The sequence below is a fragment of the Egretta garzetta genome, unplaced genomic scaffold, assembly GCF_000687185.1.
Source record: "Egretta garzetta isolate BGI_Z169 unplaced genomic scaffold, ASM68718v1 scaffold553, whole genome shotgun sequence".
Lineage (NCBI taxonomy): Eukaryota > Metazoa > Chordata > Aves > Pelecaniformes > Ardeidae > Egretta > Egretta garzetta.
Window position 1 is genome coordinate 2504986 of NW_009259328.1, and position 14723 is coordinate 2519708.

The 14723-nt window shown below is 36.7% G+C and overlaps 1 protein-coding gene across 1 annotated transcript in view; it reads right to left on the reverse strand.

Moving 5' to 3' along the window:
* Positions 1–14394, reverse strand: part of SLC6A11 (solute carrier family 6 member 11) — a 106689-nt gene extending 92295 nt beyond the window's left edge. Inside the window, exons 1-4 of the mRNA XM_009636644.2 lie at positions 14175–14394; positions 10026–10160; positions 9725–9865; positions 8206–8296 (exon numbers count right to left, since the gene is read on the reverse strand). Coding sequence (XP_009634939.1) covers positions 8206–8296; positions 9725–9865; positions 10026–10160; positions 14175–14394 — 587 coding nt within the window. The remainder of the gene's footprint in view (positions 1–8205; positions 8297–9724; positions 9866–10025; positions 10161–14174) is intronic.
* Positions 14395–14723: the final 329 nt, after the last annotated feature.

Sequence of the window (14723 nt, forward strand, 5' to 3'; positions counted from 1 at the left end):
ATCTTTAAAGACACACTCCTACGTTAACAACAATGATGAAAATGCCCTTAATGTTACAGATTCTTAAAAAAATAAAAAGGTCAGCATTCTTCAGCAAAACTGAATATCTGAGCCAGCAGCTTCTAGAAGTCACAGGTTTTTAAGCACACCACCCAGCTCCCTGTGCATGTTTTCTAACTATTGATAGGTAATAATAATATTTCTAGAACTTCTACAATTGTGTTTTTTAAATAGCTCATCTTTGTTACAAAAATGTAATTTCTATTTTTGCCAACACTGCAGGCCAAAACTTTTCTATATTTTATTGTAGGAACCAAATACTACAAATTCCCAAAAGACATTCTAAGAAGTAGATAGTGAAATAAATGTTTTATGAACTATATCTGAAATAACAGTATCATTCTATATAACTAGCAAAATAAAAGCAAAAATTTGTTCATGGTACCTTCATAATCAAAGTTTTTTATTACCTTAATGACATACAACTACTGAAGAGGAGTTTGTAGCATTTTAAAGTTACTTTTCCAAAACATAAAGGTGTGTCTCCTAACACCAAATTTTTATTATTTAAAACTGTCCATTATAAAATCCTGTTTTCAGATACAAATATATTTATTCAGACTCCTACTGTTTAAACAAAGGTTTTTACAATAATTAGCTTCAAAAATGTTAACAGTAATTTCTGGCTGCACCCAAAACACAGGCATAGGAAAAATATTTATTGCAATAACGTGGCAGCCCTGTCATTGAAGAAAAAGTGACAACACATTGCCAACAGACTTCATCAGGATACAGATAAAATCTTCCTAGATTCCTCCATCTGAATGCTGTAACGCTGCATACTTACTAACCTCGCACAATTTACGGAACATCAGGGAGTTAAAAAACACCTGGAAGACTGGGAGTTAGGGAGACTTGAAGGACTGAGACTGCCTGGACAAGAAGGCCAGTCTTTCTCACACTAGCAGATAGGCATGGGGAGAGGAAGAGAAGCAATTAGCAGGAGGAGGAGCAGTGTGTGATTAGGTGGCCAATTAATTTAGGGAACTCACAGGTGAAGCATTTTAGGGAGTTAAGACTGGAGACCAGTAAGCAGCCATCCCGAGACTAGATGCAAGTTTGGGGAGTGGACAACTGGCTGGATAAAACAACTGGGACCAGGTGGCTGGAGGTGGGAAGCAGTAATATACCTGATTTAGAGACAAGTCAGAGGACAATTTGAACTGCCCAAGAAAAGCAGTTAGAATGAATTAGAATACAAAGAAGAGACAGCAGTGGAAGTATATGTGGGAATGGCAGGACTGGATGTAATCCTAGGGAAGGATACTAAACTGGATAGTTGTGGTGAGGATGCCAGGTAGGCACTAGCATGGACCAGGGAGTAACAAATAATTGAGGAATTAAGGTAAGAGCTGAGATAGCTCACCAATGTCCCAGAAATCAATGCTAACACTTAGGTTCCCTCTGAATAGACCTTTCAAAGTGTCCAGAAGTAAGATAAGAAACATGGGGAATGAAGAGCTGTTTTTTAAACAGAGAGAAGAGGCTAGGATAGGGAATGAACAATCAAAAAGCTCACCCATCATGCTGGAAACCTATATTCATAGCCCTTCTCTACCCTAAAGCCTATAAGGTTTTCAACCAAGATAACTCCCTAGCTATCAAGCTTCCTGCTATTCTGCAGTAGGTGGATTCAGAAAAAGCTTTCATTCTCTCCTTTTAGTACTGTCTATAAACAATCAAATATTTATTGGCATAAAGACTGGAACTGGATGGTCTATTAACCTATAAAGTATCACAATAGTCTACCTCAATCCTTCTTGTCCTCAAGTATCCTCTTCCATCTAAACCATCTAAGTAAGTACTGAGACAGATGGAGAATTATCCTGTAAACTTCTGGCCAAGGCAAACACCCAAGAAGCAAGATGTTACCATACTAGTCTATACCCCATGATTATTTAACCTTCATACAAAGCAGTGCAAGTTCAAGAGAAGATGGTGAAATTCCCACCCCATACAGAACACATTCAAGGAAGTGGAACATAACAGTTCAAACTTCTTGCAAGCAAAATACAATGAAGAGAACCTTCTAAATACTGTCATTAGAACAAAGACCACAAAAATTACTGCTCTTTTTTTTTTTTTAAATAATTCCCTTAGATTTTCAGGCAAGTGCACAAAATGTTTTGTTTGCAATGAAATAGAAATTACTTGTTTCAAAGAAATTTCATGTTGTCTTCAATTAAGTGACTTTTTCTTATTTTTATCTTTGACAAAGCTGACTTGTGTACATTTTCTTCTTTCTTAATTGAAATAAAACTTGCACCAATGCTAAACAGTATGAAAAAATGTCTTGGACCTTTCATACTTAGCACTTTTACTCTCTGTAACTCATATCCCCTTCTGTAAAATGGGAATAATTTGACCTTATAGAGATTTTGTGAAGATAAATGAATGTGTAAACAATCAAGAAAACTGATTGCAAAGCTATTGACACCATGAGCACCATAGCAAGCCTTGATTAAATTAATAACTTTGTCAGCAGAGCAGGAACCTAATAATAATGAGAGTATGAAACATAAGAAAATGAACAAAGATAAGAACAACAAAATATTGAATACCTGCACAGTGTTTCTTCCCTATCCATCCTCTAGCAAGAACAAAGCAGATCTATGAAAACAATATGAGGTTGTTCTTCAACAAAAGATGATCATATTCATAAAAGATGTGAACTTAAAAATCGCACAACCTTAATTCTAGTATTTCCTAATACCCAAATACTTGACTTTGCACTTTAAGGTCAGCTTAGCATTTTGACACCTACCCCATTTACTTCTTTCAGCTGAAACCAGGCAAAGTCAGTGGTTTTGAGGCAAATCCAGACGAAGAGCTCACGTGACTCCAAACAAAAAGCAATTTTCACACAGCCTCTTATAAACTGAAGAGAAACGAGCAAGTCTGGCACAACTCAATGTTCTACAAAACATGCACAAAGGGCTTAGTTCTGGGAGGTGCTGAAGGTCTCTGGGTACTGAGCACTGCAGGATCAGGCTTAACTTGCTAATGACTTTTCATAGGATAGTGGGATTAACCACAATGTGACTCCTGCAGTCATTTGCAGCCTGAATAAAACAGGAAAACTCTTTTTGACTTTGCAAGGAAAGGTTTTGTGCCTTTTCCTCTTTGCTTAGAACAGCTCCTTTTCTTTTCCCTAGACAAAAAAAAAGTTTTTTTTTCTCACTAGGCTTTACTTGGAAATCCTAAGGATGTGTCACCCCCTCCAGAGAATGACAGGCCAACAACTAGACCTTCTTTAACAGAGGACTAAGTTGTTTTTATACAGCCAGTAAAAAACTATTGAGGTGGAATCAACTACAAAACCATGGACCCTGTGTCTATCCAGCTCCCTTCCCAGGCACTAGAAACCTCAAATTCCTGACCATGGTGACAGACTGGAGTAGCAGCTAAAAGTACACAGACATGGTTGCTGCCTCCTACACCTGCCAGGCAATTTCCTCTCCTATGAAAGCATACGGAACAATGGAGTAGAGGATCTTCTCCTCTTTATTCTGTTTCCCAGGCTGTAAACATAGCCTCATCCATAGCCACATCTCTCTTTCATGGAACTGCTTTAACATATCGGAAATTATCAACACCTCTACTATTACTTCAGCTACCACTATTAACTGTTTAAATTTTGGACACTAAAAGTTCCATGTGCCATACCTTGAAATTATTACTATTTTTTCCTTAGAAAACTCATAATCAAGCTATACGATTAAGATGAGACAAACGCCATAAATGGTAATTAACTGGACAGTCTCTGAATGCTGGGCACCAGCATGAAATGAAAAGTGAAGTTTCAGACTCTTGCCTGTCCTTTGGAACACAACATCAGAGTGTTCGAAGAATAAAAAGTGAATGTTGATCAATTCAGCTAGTTACCTTAGAAAACCATACACACAGATGGAATGTACAACTTCAAGGCTATGGCTTGCACGGTCTTCTTAAGTAAGATAAGAAATTTTAATCTAATTTTTCCCAGAGTTGTCAACGCTCATACCTGTAGTTAGTGGCAAGTCTGCTAACTCAAAAGTCTTAAAACACTAACAGGGATAGATATTTCTAAGCAGGAAAACAAGAGGTTCCCAACTCCCAGACTTTGCCTACTGCTCCTCCAGACCAGACCATCTGTAGCTACACAGTGAAAATAAGTCCTTGTCAGTCACAGGCTTACAAAAATATTTTAATTTTTTAGATCCTTGCACATACAAGATTCTTCTGAGTGTATCAAAAGGAAAGGAGCATCTAGGACTGCAGTATTTATCTCTAAAGTCTTAGCTTTTTTTTTTTTATTGAAACAAACAAACAATCCAAGACAATAAATAGGCCTTCACCCTCTGTGTGACCCAGCCAAAGCTGGTAGAGTATGTTGAATTATCAGGGGAAGTGAGCCTGTACCTGCTACAGTAGCAAGGAAACAGTATCCTCTATACAGACCTGAGAAAGGGTAACTACTAGTCTGTGTGCCAGGAAAGCTTCACAGTACTGCAAAGTAACCCCTCACAGTACTGCAAAGTAGCCCCTCACAGTACTGCAAAGTAGCCCCTCACAGTACTGCAAAGTAGCCCCTCACAGTACTGCAAAGTAGCCCCTCAGTCACCTCTGCACTTGGGTGAGTGGCTGTTTGATTTCAGCATTAACTTCAAGAGCAGCCAAGGCCACAGAAACAATAAAAGCTAGAAATATTTCAGCTGAAAGGCTGAAGTGTTTATCTGCAATCCTCAAACCAACTGAGGATTTGGATTTGCTTCCAGTCATGAATAAATAAGGGCTGAGCCTTCTAGCCTAGATGATGGAAAAGACCTAGTACTAGTAGTTAAATGGGGGAGAAAGAGAGACAGAAACAAAGAATGAACTCCTTTTCAAAACCAGAAGTAAAGACATCCTTTTGGGCCTGGTGTATTCATTTACACACGTGCGCGCACACAAAACCAAATCCAACTTGTGCCCCTGCTACTAACCTCTGCTGGCATTTCCATAATGCCAGTCTAGTCTGCTGTGTGATACATAGCAACCTGTATATCCCTCAGAATTATTAACTCGGACTGAGAGCACTGGGCTTGAAAGAAACACATAGCACTGCTAAAACATGCAGTTGTGGAATACTGAGTCTTCCCCAAGCATTTTTGTTGGTTTGTTGTTTGTTTTGTTGTTTTTTTTTTTTTAAATTAAACGAACCTGAAGATACTGTGAATACTCTAGAAGACTATGGTAATGCGATATGATTATCAAAGGAAAGACATAATATCACCCTGACAGTTTACAAATGCAGTATTCAGTTCTAGATGTAAATGAGATCACATACAGTAAGCAAGCAGAATCACTATTCACAATAAGTACCACTCTAATTCACAGATTGTCTCAAGAGTAGATGGTAACAGATAAAAAAAAAAGCGCCACCAAAACAAACCCCAAACTTTTTTTTCCCCCAGCTGACCCTTTACACAATAAATTGGCTGTATGTGGCCATGACTTAGAGGAATTGCAGACTGGACATTGCAGAGAGCAAAGTGTAAAGGTTTTGAATGTGGTGTGGTTGTTCAGAAGAAACCTAGAACCTCCCCCTTCCCTTCACAGGCATCAACTTAATTGCAACGAACCTGGTCCTTATGCAAATGAATTTAGTCCTGTGATTGGCTATTGCAGCAATGAAGATTCTCACACACTATCCACACGAGTTCTGAAAATAGCACTGAGCATCTGCTCTGTGCAGTCTAGCCCATCAACTTCCCTTTTCCTATTTGTTTCAAAAAAAAAGAGTCTCTCAATAAATTTATGGTTCCTGACACCAGAATTTATAAAGGAGTAAAGCAACATCATGCGACCAAGACCTCTGGCTAACTGAAATAACATTTTTGGTAACAGTTATCTACAGACTACAAGATGAGCTGCTGGACAATTTTACTAGTCTAGTAATATATTTACTTCGTAATACCTAGTTTGTGTATAGATGTGCAGTGCAGATATCACAATGATCTCTACTGTGCACTTTTGTCTGATATATTTAAGACATATAACTTAATTATAATCTTCTATTCTTTCCAATTAGTTATTTTAATGCAAAATCAGTCCTGATATTTAATAAAGCTCGCTCTTCCACTTCTCAACTAGTCTGTCATGTCTATTTTAAATTTTGAAGCCATGCAACGTCGTACCTACTTACATTTAAAGCTATGCAACTTCAGTTTTGCTTGGACACAGAAAGTAGGTAAGCTTAGTATTTTAACCTATTTTGGCCAGTGAACTGTTAGCATTACGAAACCTTTGTCCACAACACAACAAAGAAAAAAGTTTCAATACTTTATTATTTATTTTTGTTTACCTTCTCTTTTGGTATTTGTGATTTTAAAAGTTTTGGAGTGTGTATTTTCAACTTGGTATACACAAGACTGTAAAACAAGTTAGAGAAAAGACTAAATCTGATTATCCCTTCTAGTTTCATAATTCATTCCTAACTAAGCAAAAATCAGGTAGGCAAAAGTCCAAAATTTTAAGGATTTAAAACCCACTGAAACTCGAATCGAAGTTTAGCTATAGAATCTTGTTTAGCTTCATTTTTAGACCATTCTAAGAAGGGGACATGCTTAAAATGTGCATCAAAATAACACTAACATGGGAATTTAGGCAATCCGAAGATGAGCACCAACAAAAAAAACCCCCAAACCGTAAAAACATGAGGATATAAAACTTAGTCTGTGCCCTCCATGTAATTCAACTGTATGTTGCCTACTTCCCTGGATAACTAGAGTTACCATAAATTGCTGAGGTTTTGATAGTATTGAATAAGCAAATAAACACAGTGTGTAAATAAGGCTAGTACTGGAGAAAATAATTTGTTAATTTACTCTAATTATATGAAAACTTAGTTCTAGTTATCCCAAAGAACTGTAAGATATTTCTGTTAAAATGATGAAGTCATAGGAATAAGAGGTGCCACCTAAGAAACTCTTGTTTATTCTGAAACATTAGCTTGGAAGCGGGTAGAGTAGGTATATTTTGATTTAACATGTTAGGTGTTCAGATTTTGACAGAAAATAAATGATATTTTTAACCAGAAAATGTATGCATTTTTTTATGCCTTGTTCAGATTTAATTTGGCTTTGGGTTTCTTCTTTTTTATTTTAAAATAAAACAGTATTACTTACTGAAGCAACAACTACCACCCCCATGAAGGCTATGGTAAGTGATGTAGCAAGACAAAGAGGTTCAGGGACAAAGACAATAGCATATGCTAACATTCAAGAAAATGGTGTCAATGTAGAGTTTTTCCTTCAAAGACAGCCTTAATTTATGGTCCTTTCAAAGTGTAACTATTGCCATCCTGAACATAAATCAGAGCTCAGAATAAGGGTCTATCTTAATTATAAAATTATTGAGATTAGAATGGGCCCTCAAGAAATTTTAGTAACCCAGAATTTTGTAACACACTTTGAATTGTAAGATTACTTAGTATTAGAAGTAACATTCCATTTCTATTACCGTCTTAGCACACACTGCACCCTGCAAGGAACAAATATGCGACTGCACATGCACTAATTAAATATTTATAGAAAAAAAAAGTCATCACAAAATTAGACCATATTTTGTAAAGATACAGTTCTCTTCTATTACTCTGACTAGAAATAAGAATCAAGGAGACACAAGAGAGTTAAACTCTCCCATTATTATAGCTAAATAACTAACACTTACATAGTCCTTTAAAAAATAATGAGATAAAGCCAAAGTATTAGTTAGCTCAGAAAAGGATGGAGATGCAAAACTCATACTCTTAAGAGAAGAAACAAGCTGGGGGAAAAAAACCAAGAAATATTTAAAATTATCCTCTTTCTTTCACCTCTGCCTCCTCATTAGTATGAGTTTGAGGCTCTTTCCTCCAGCAACAGAAGCCAAGCTCCCAAGCAAGCGGCACACTTTGTTCTATGTTCTTTCAGGATATGGAATTCCTTTCCTTGCATCCTCTAAAGAAAAAAAAAAAAAGTTTAACCTCTCATCCTGACTCTCTTTGACTGTGTGAGAAAATTTCCATCTGAACTCACATCACTGAGTGCTATAGGGTTACAAGGTATCTAATCATGTGTAAATAGTCAAAATATTGGAAGATAATGAATAGTCTGATCAAACATAAACTTTATGTGCACTTACTCCCAGAATTCCATCACTGGAGAAGTGGCATTTTGTAAAGAGACTTGACTGCAGTTGCTCATATTAAGTTTTTGAAATTCCACACAGTTTTCTATAAAAGAACAAAAAAAGAGTTTGCTATATTGACATGTAAGTACATTTCTACTTGCGCATCTTCTAGTTTATGCATCTCAAAGTCACCATTCTGTAAAACATTTTCTCTATGTGGTTAAGGGATTTCTAGGTACACAAAAACGTCACAGCTGCTACTTCTGCAACACTGTATTTTGATCACCACATCACAGGCCTATCCCAGAAAAATATCCATGCAGTATGCTACATCCTCCTCTAACATGTTCCAAAGGCACAGCTGCAGTGGCAAGGGCCAATAAAATATTGGAAGCAGAAGAAAGACGCTTTGAGAAACTGAGGCAATGGATTAGGAATTACAACGTACTCCTACTCCAACTGCTGGTTCAATGGCCAATGAACAAGTTTCCATTTTGCCTTAATACAGCAAGTGAAAAGTCACTCTGGCTTATTATTATCATCTCTAATACGGAAAAAGGGAAATCAAAGCAGCTCAGCATTGCTGAGTTAACAGTATTTGAACAGCAATCATTGGCTAAACTCCTTTGCAGGGTTGCCAAAATTGATACTGAAGTTTTCCACGTCTATTAGGCCCAAGACTAGTTCCCTAACACAACCTAAACTGCAAGATTTCAGATAGCTTTAGGAGTGATCTAAGACCACAGTAATGACCAATTAATAAAAACCATGAAAGACAGTGCAATTGGTACATGATTTGAAATCAGACAGCAATACAAGGAATAAATGCAAAAATTTCAGGAAGATGGAAATAAGGGCATTGTTTTGTATCCCTCCCCATAGATATTTGTGATCTTCAACTGCAGTAAGTAGAGCATTAGAGATAAAAATATCTATGAGAGGACAGATGCAGAGCCCTATACTGCAAATACGTTACAAATACACACCTCATCTTTCAGGTAGGAGACCACTTTGCATGGAGTAAGGATTATTTATGTGACTATGTTTTCAGAAGTAGCTTGATGAACATTATCCCTCAACATCTGGTATTAAAAAGAGCGAATCCAAAGTTCCACATTTAGTATTTTCCTCTCCATCACAACCCCTCCTGATTTCATTAGAGTGAAAGAGCATGAATATAACCTGTCATCAGCTATTCAGTAGAATTCACTTACTGTATTCAGGGAGAATAGAATATGATTTCAAATGAGAGTCTTGGGATTTAGCCAGAATATCTTACAGAATTAACAAAATCAGAAGTCATCTTCTATCTGACATTATATTCTGCAGGAACAAAGGCTTACACAATGACCTAAATCAAAAAGGTATGAGTAAGTCTTCACTCCAGAATTCCTTTATCATGGTGTAGCGTGATGTGATTGGCTCATTTCCGCAGACTTCTCAAGCAGAATAGTTTTGTTCCTGACATTTTAATATGTTAATCAATTACTTGGAAGTATTTGTATAGCAACAGTCTCTGCTGAGGTCGTACCTGTATTCCATTCATGCCCACAGGTAGCCCAAGGAAGCTCTGTAGTAAAGCAGTTAAACAAATAGAAGATAGCCCATGCTAAAATGATGATGTAATACACATTTAGATGTGCCTCTATAACTTGGGTAGCATATCCAATGCCTAGAGAAAAAAAAAGTGAAACACAATAGAAAACTTTTACTTTTCAGGTAATTTAAAAACAAATGCTTACTACTTTATATCTTAACTTCAGTTTTGATACAATTTGTTTTCTTTAAATTTAATGCATTCTTTTGCAGTAGAACACAGAATTGTTTGTTACCTTCAAATAGAGGACAAACTTTCCTCCAGCATGTAATGCCTCCTTCACTAGTAAACTGTCCCAAGGCCGTTTCCAAGAAAAATACGGGGATTCCACAGCAAATAAAAAAAACAACATATGGGATGAGGAAAGCACCTAAAAGCAAACATTGAGGGGGATATTGGTTATAATGAATACAGTTCCTTGACAGCATAGTGAGAAATTAATTTTCTTAATAAAGGAAGGATCACCTATTAGCCACCTCTCAGGCACCGTGATGAAAGTGTTCACTTCTGGCCCCAAGAACCAAAAGTTAACCAGTAAGCCAATGTCATGGACTAAAAAAAGACCAGACCAAAGTTCCTCAGCATAAACTAAATTCTGCTCATGTGTCTCAAACACAGGAAAGACCAGAGTCTTGCTCAGCCACACAGTTCTGCTCTGATCATCACCAAGTCAGTCTACATTACCTTCTCTTCCTTGCTTTTCTCAGGAAAGCAGGGATGAAGAGGTGTTATGGAAATTAAATCCAGTAAGTCATTTGTACATTATTTGGATATGCCTGATAAGGATCATGAAAAGGGAATAATGAAATAAACTTTAGAACTACTTACAAGAACAGGAAAGCAGGGCTTGGCCTTATCAGCTAGAAATACTAATGTGAAATTGTAGGAAAAAAAAAATAAAAATCAAACCATCAACATTTTTGTTAGATGCTGACAGTAAACTCCAGCATAGATAATGAATAGTACAATTCAATGCTGAAGTGTTGTATATAACAACAAAAATCTTCTCTTATTGATTAACACATAGCAGAAGCATTGTATTATTTAATGATTGATCATGTTATTAGGTATGACACCTAAAGAAAATGGCTTTGAAGTATGCTGAAGCAAAAAAATAGAGAGGATACATGCTAGATATAATGTCACTTGATAATAATGTAGATTTTATGTATGCCATTTAGAACTGAACCTAAATAATAAGGAATAAAATACAGCCTTTTGGCTACATAGAGAATCCGCTAATATACAAGGCATAAAGACTTTTTTTCCTCGTTCCTCCTGACGAGTTAAAGGATGAGGTGGAAAGCAAGCCACTATATTGGTTTAGACTGAGACAAGGGAAGAAGGAAATAAGCACTGAGAAGAAAGCACAAAAAAACCGATTCTGACATTTTTACTTACACCAAGAAAGTTTTGCTGGTTTAACCAGGCAGATCAGCACAGCAAAGTACTGCACAGAATAATTTATCTGAAGTTGTAGGAAAATTAGAAAGCATTAACTAATTAAGTTATAAAAGTAAAGTTTAGTACAACATACATCGTGTGTTATATCTAGGCCTCAACCTACTTGCTCCCAAACAAAAAGTCCCACAACACTAATTAACATTATTTAAAGCTCCCAGTAAATGATGTAAGCATCTCACCATTCATTCCATGTCAAATCAACACAAGATACGCTAAACACACAGAAGTTTTGGTGGATGCAGTTTTTCCTAAGAAGATGTGTTTTACAGTGCTGGCTATCACTGCGTACATTGAGCAGTTCTTTAGAGCACTAGCAATAGCAGCATTTCCTTCCTTCAGTGGGACTCTTGAAGATCAATTTGATCATTACTGAACAGCACCTTGATAGCTACCTCTCTAGTACTAAATCTCTCTCAGGATATTAACCATGAACAAAATATTTCTGAATATGCACCAGGAAAATTTCTGCAACTACAAGGCAAATAGGTATCCCGTTCATGATCTTAAAAAAGAAACCATACCAAAACCCAAACACCACTAGATACCCACAACCTGCAACCACCGTTATGCTTTAGTCACTTTGATTAGAAAGCTGAGACGACTAAATTCAGCTGCTTTGACTTGCAGTTTCTTTCTACAGACCCAGCACATCAAGAAAGATCCCTTCATGAGTAGTCTCTTCCCTCAACCAGGCAATTTGCCTACAGTTGAATCTCAGCTGCATCTCAACCAATACATGCGGATTTCACAAAGAACAGAATCCTTGCATCTAAAACATGGTTTCTCTGTATGATGTACTGTGCAAATGGTTTGAACAAAATCCTTACAGGCCGGGCAAACTGCTGGCCAGTATGAAATCCAGCTTAGCCCACTCATAGGCACAATCATAGTGAGTTTAACATGGCAACTTGTTGAAATTCAAAGTATAGCTTTGACACTCTGTTTACAACACTGTTCTACAACAGGTATACGTCGTGAAAATTAGAGGTCATCAGGTTTCCCAGCTTGCAAACAGATCATATTCCAAGAAATATCTAATTCTAAACATGCAAATGAATTATTTTTCCTAAAAAACCCACTAAATATCCATAAGAACAAACTGAAATTATAGAAGCTTATGCCTACACTACCTGTGTACTTACTACTCGGAGTAAGTACCAGAGAGAGGTCAGACCTCAGAAGATCCAGGTTCGTTCTGTATCTGCTTCTAGGTTCGTTCTGTATCTAGCAAGCTATATCATAACTAGCTTATGTATTTTACCATTGTCTTCACTTACCAAACACTAAGTAATTTTCAGTATTTACATCTGATGCATCAAACAAGTCCAACTCTGGTCTAATTCCTGCAGGGCATTCCAGAGAGTTACAAAACCACAAGTCATAGACCAAGTCCTCACTGAATAAAATTTAAGTCAATGGCAAACTTCCCATGGTGCCAGGACATGACCAATTAAACCACACATATTCATTCTATTATTGAAGACTAGAGTGGTGATTAAGCTTGATATAGAAGTAATTACTTTCTCGTCAAATCACCCAAAAACATGGTTAGAATTTTTTCTATCTAATGTTATAGCCTTAAAAATGATAAAAATCACATTTTGACAAGGTAGCACACACATACAAATGGGCATATAATAGTTACTGGATGAACAAGGAAATCTTCGTTATATACTGAAAAAAAAATTTCTATCTTTTCCTCTGCCAAAATTTCTCTGGGAAAACTCTGACAATCAACAAGAAACTGTTCTGCATATCATAACCAGCATATTAATATTTATGTACTAAGATCAGTGCTTGGTAGCATCATTCTGAAAACAGGTGAACTCTTGTTATCTTAGTTTTGCCAAAGTACAGAAAGGAGCTGCAATCTATAAATGCATCTTCCACAGTAGCATTACCCTTACAGAAACAGCAGACAAAATGGGCCAAACCCACCCCTGAGTTCAGACAACCATGCCTATGTTTGGAGGGACAAGGGAAAGAAATTTGGCACAGCACTGTTAGCAAACAAACCCATTCAAGAACAGATCTTTGCATATCAGCCACTGAACACACTATTCTTCTCCCAGCCTATATGCTTACACTAACACTGATTCAGGCCTTGCATGGGGAGAATGTTGAATCCAGTCCACAGAATTCTAAACTAAATTTTTCATTTACTTCTTTTTCCTCATTGCTTTGCAAGTCACAGTTGGCATGCTTACGTGACAGTTAAGCAAATCTTACATAGTTTATACTCAACTATAACCAATACATACCACGCGTTATACTTTTGTAGAAGTTAAGTCTGTTCTTGCCTCTCTCAAATAACATTCTTATGCTAAATTTTATAGTGTTCTCTTCTTTGAGTAACAGGCAGCTTTTACACCTTTCCCTAACCTACTGTAGTGATTTGGGAAGCATTAAGAAAAAAAACATATGGCTGAGTTAAAGACATTTTCATACAGCAAAGAAAAAAAAAAACACAGTAGTTGTATCATTATAAAAAATAATCTTCATCTTCTCCAAAGTATACTATTGTGAAAAATAAACTGCTACATTCTTTTCTATGTCAGACAAGTATGCTTGGGTCCATATTCACATGCAGAAGAAAACCCACAGCGTACTACTATAACTGAACACTGGCTTCTTCTGCATTAAAAATCTTACAGAAAAAAAATTTCAATTTTTTTTTCTAACACACAAAAAAAAAAAAAACAACTTGTGAAAATAAGCCACACATTTGGGGAGAAAGAACAAGAAACACAACCATTTTTTCTTAGTTGTCAGATGCTTAATACTTCCCTATCTGCATGTACTCTGAATTCCTGAATACCTCTCTCTTAACTAGTGCAAGAAATCACTGTAAAGCATTCTTAACTGTTTATTTCCCACATGTTTATGGTGAGCTGTAAATCAACATATGATGCAATCTTACCTCCTCCATTCTTGTAGCAAAGATATGGGAATCTCCACACATTTCCCAACCCAATAATCTCCCCTGCCACAGAAAGCACAAATTCAACCTTATTATTCCAGTGACCTCTTTCATGAACTTTCTTATCATTGCTGTGGACAAGGTTGGTACTTGAGGCTTCTGGGTCCAAAGCATCATCTGGCTTGCCGTTAATTATAGGAATAGTCTTTTCAGCTGTCATGACTGTTCAGCCTAGGGGAGAACAAAAGAAAAAAACATACAGATGTTTTAAGTCACTTAGTAATAACCTTCAACGACTAAGTCCCTCAGCTTATCACTGGTTTATAACCTACATAAATTTGCAGGTGAAAATGAAGGAGGCAACTCCATAAGGGTAGAAAAGTTGTAAAGAAGGAAAAACAAAAAGGGAGGGGGGGGGCGGAAAGAAGCAAGCTTATGCACAAGGGAATGAAAAGATTTCCAAGTTGACACAGACAACTTAGTAGTATGACATCGTTTTAAGGCGTAGACAACAAAGACTTTTAAAAAATCCCTCCCCAAGCAAAGATC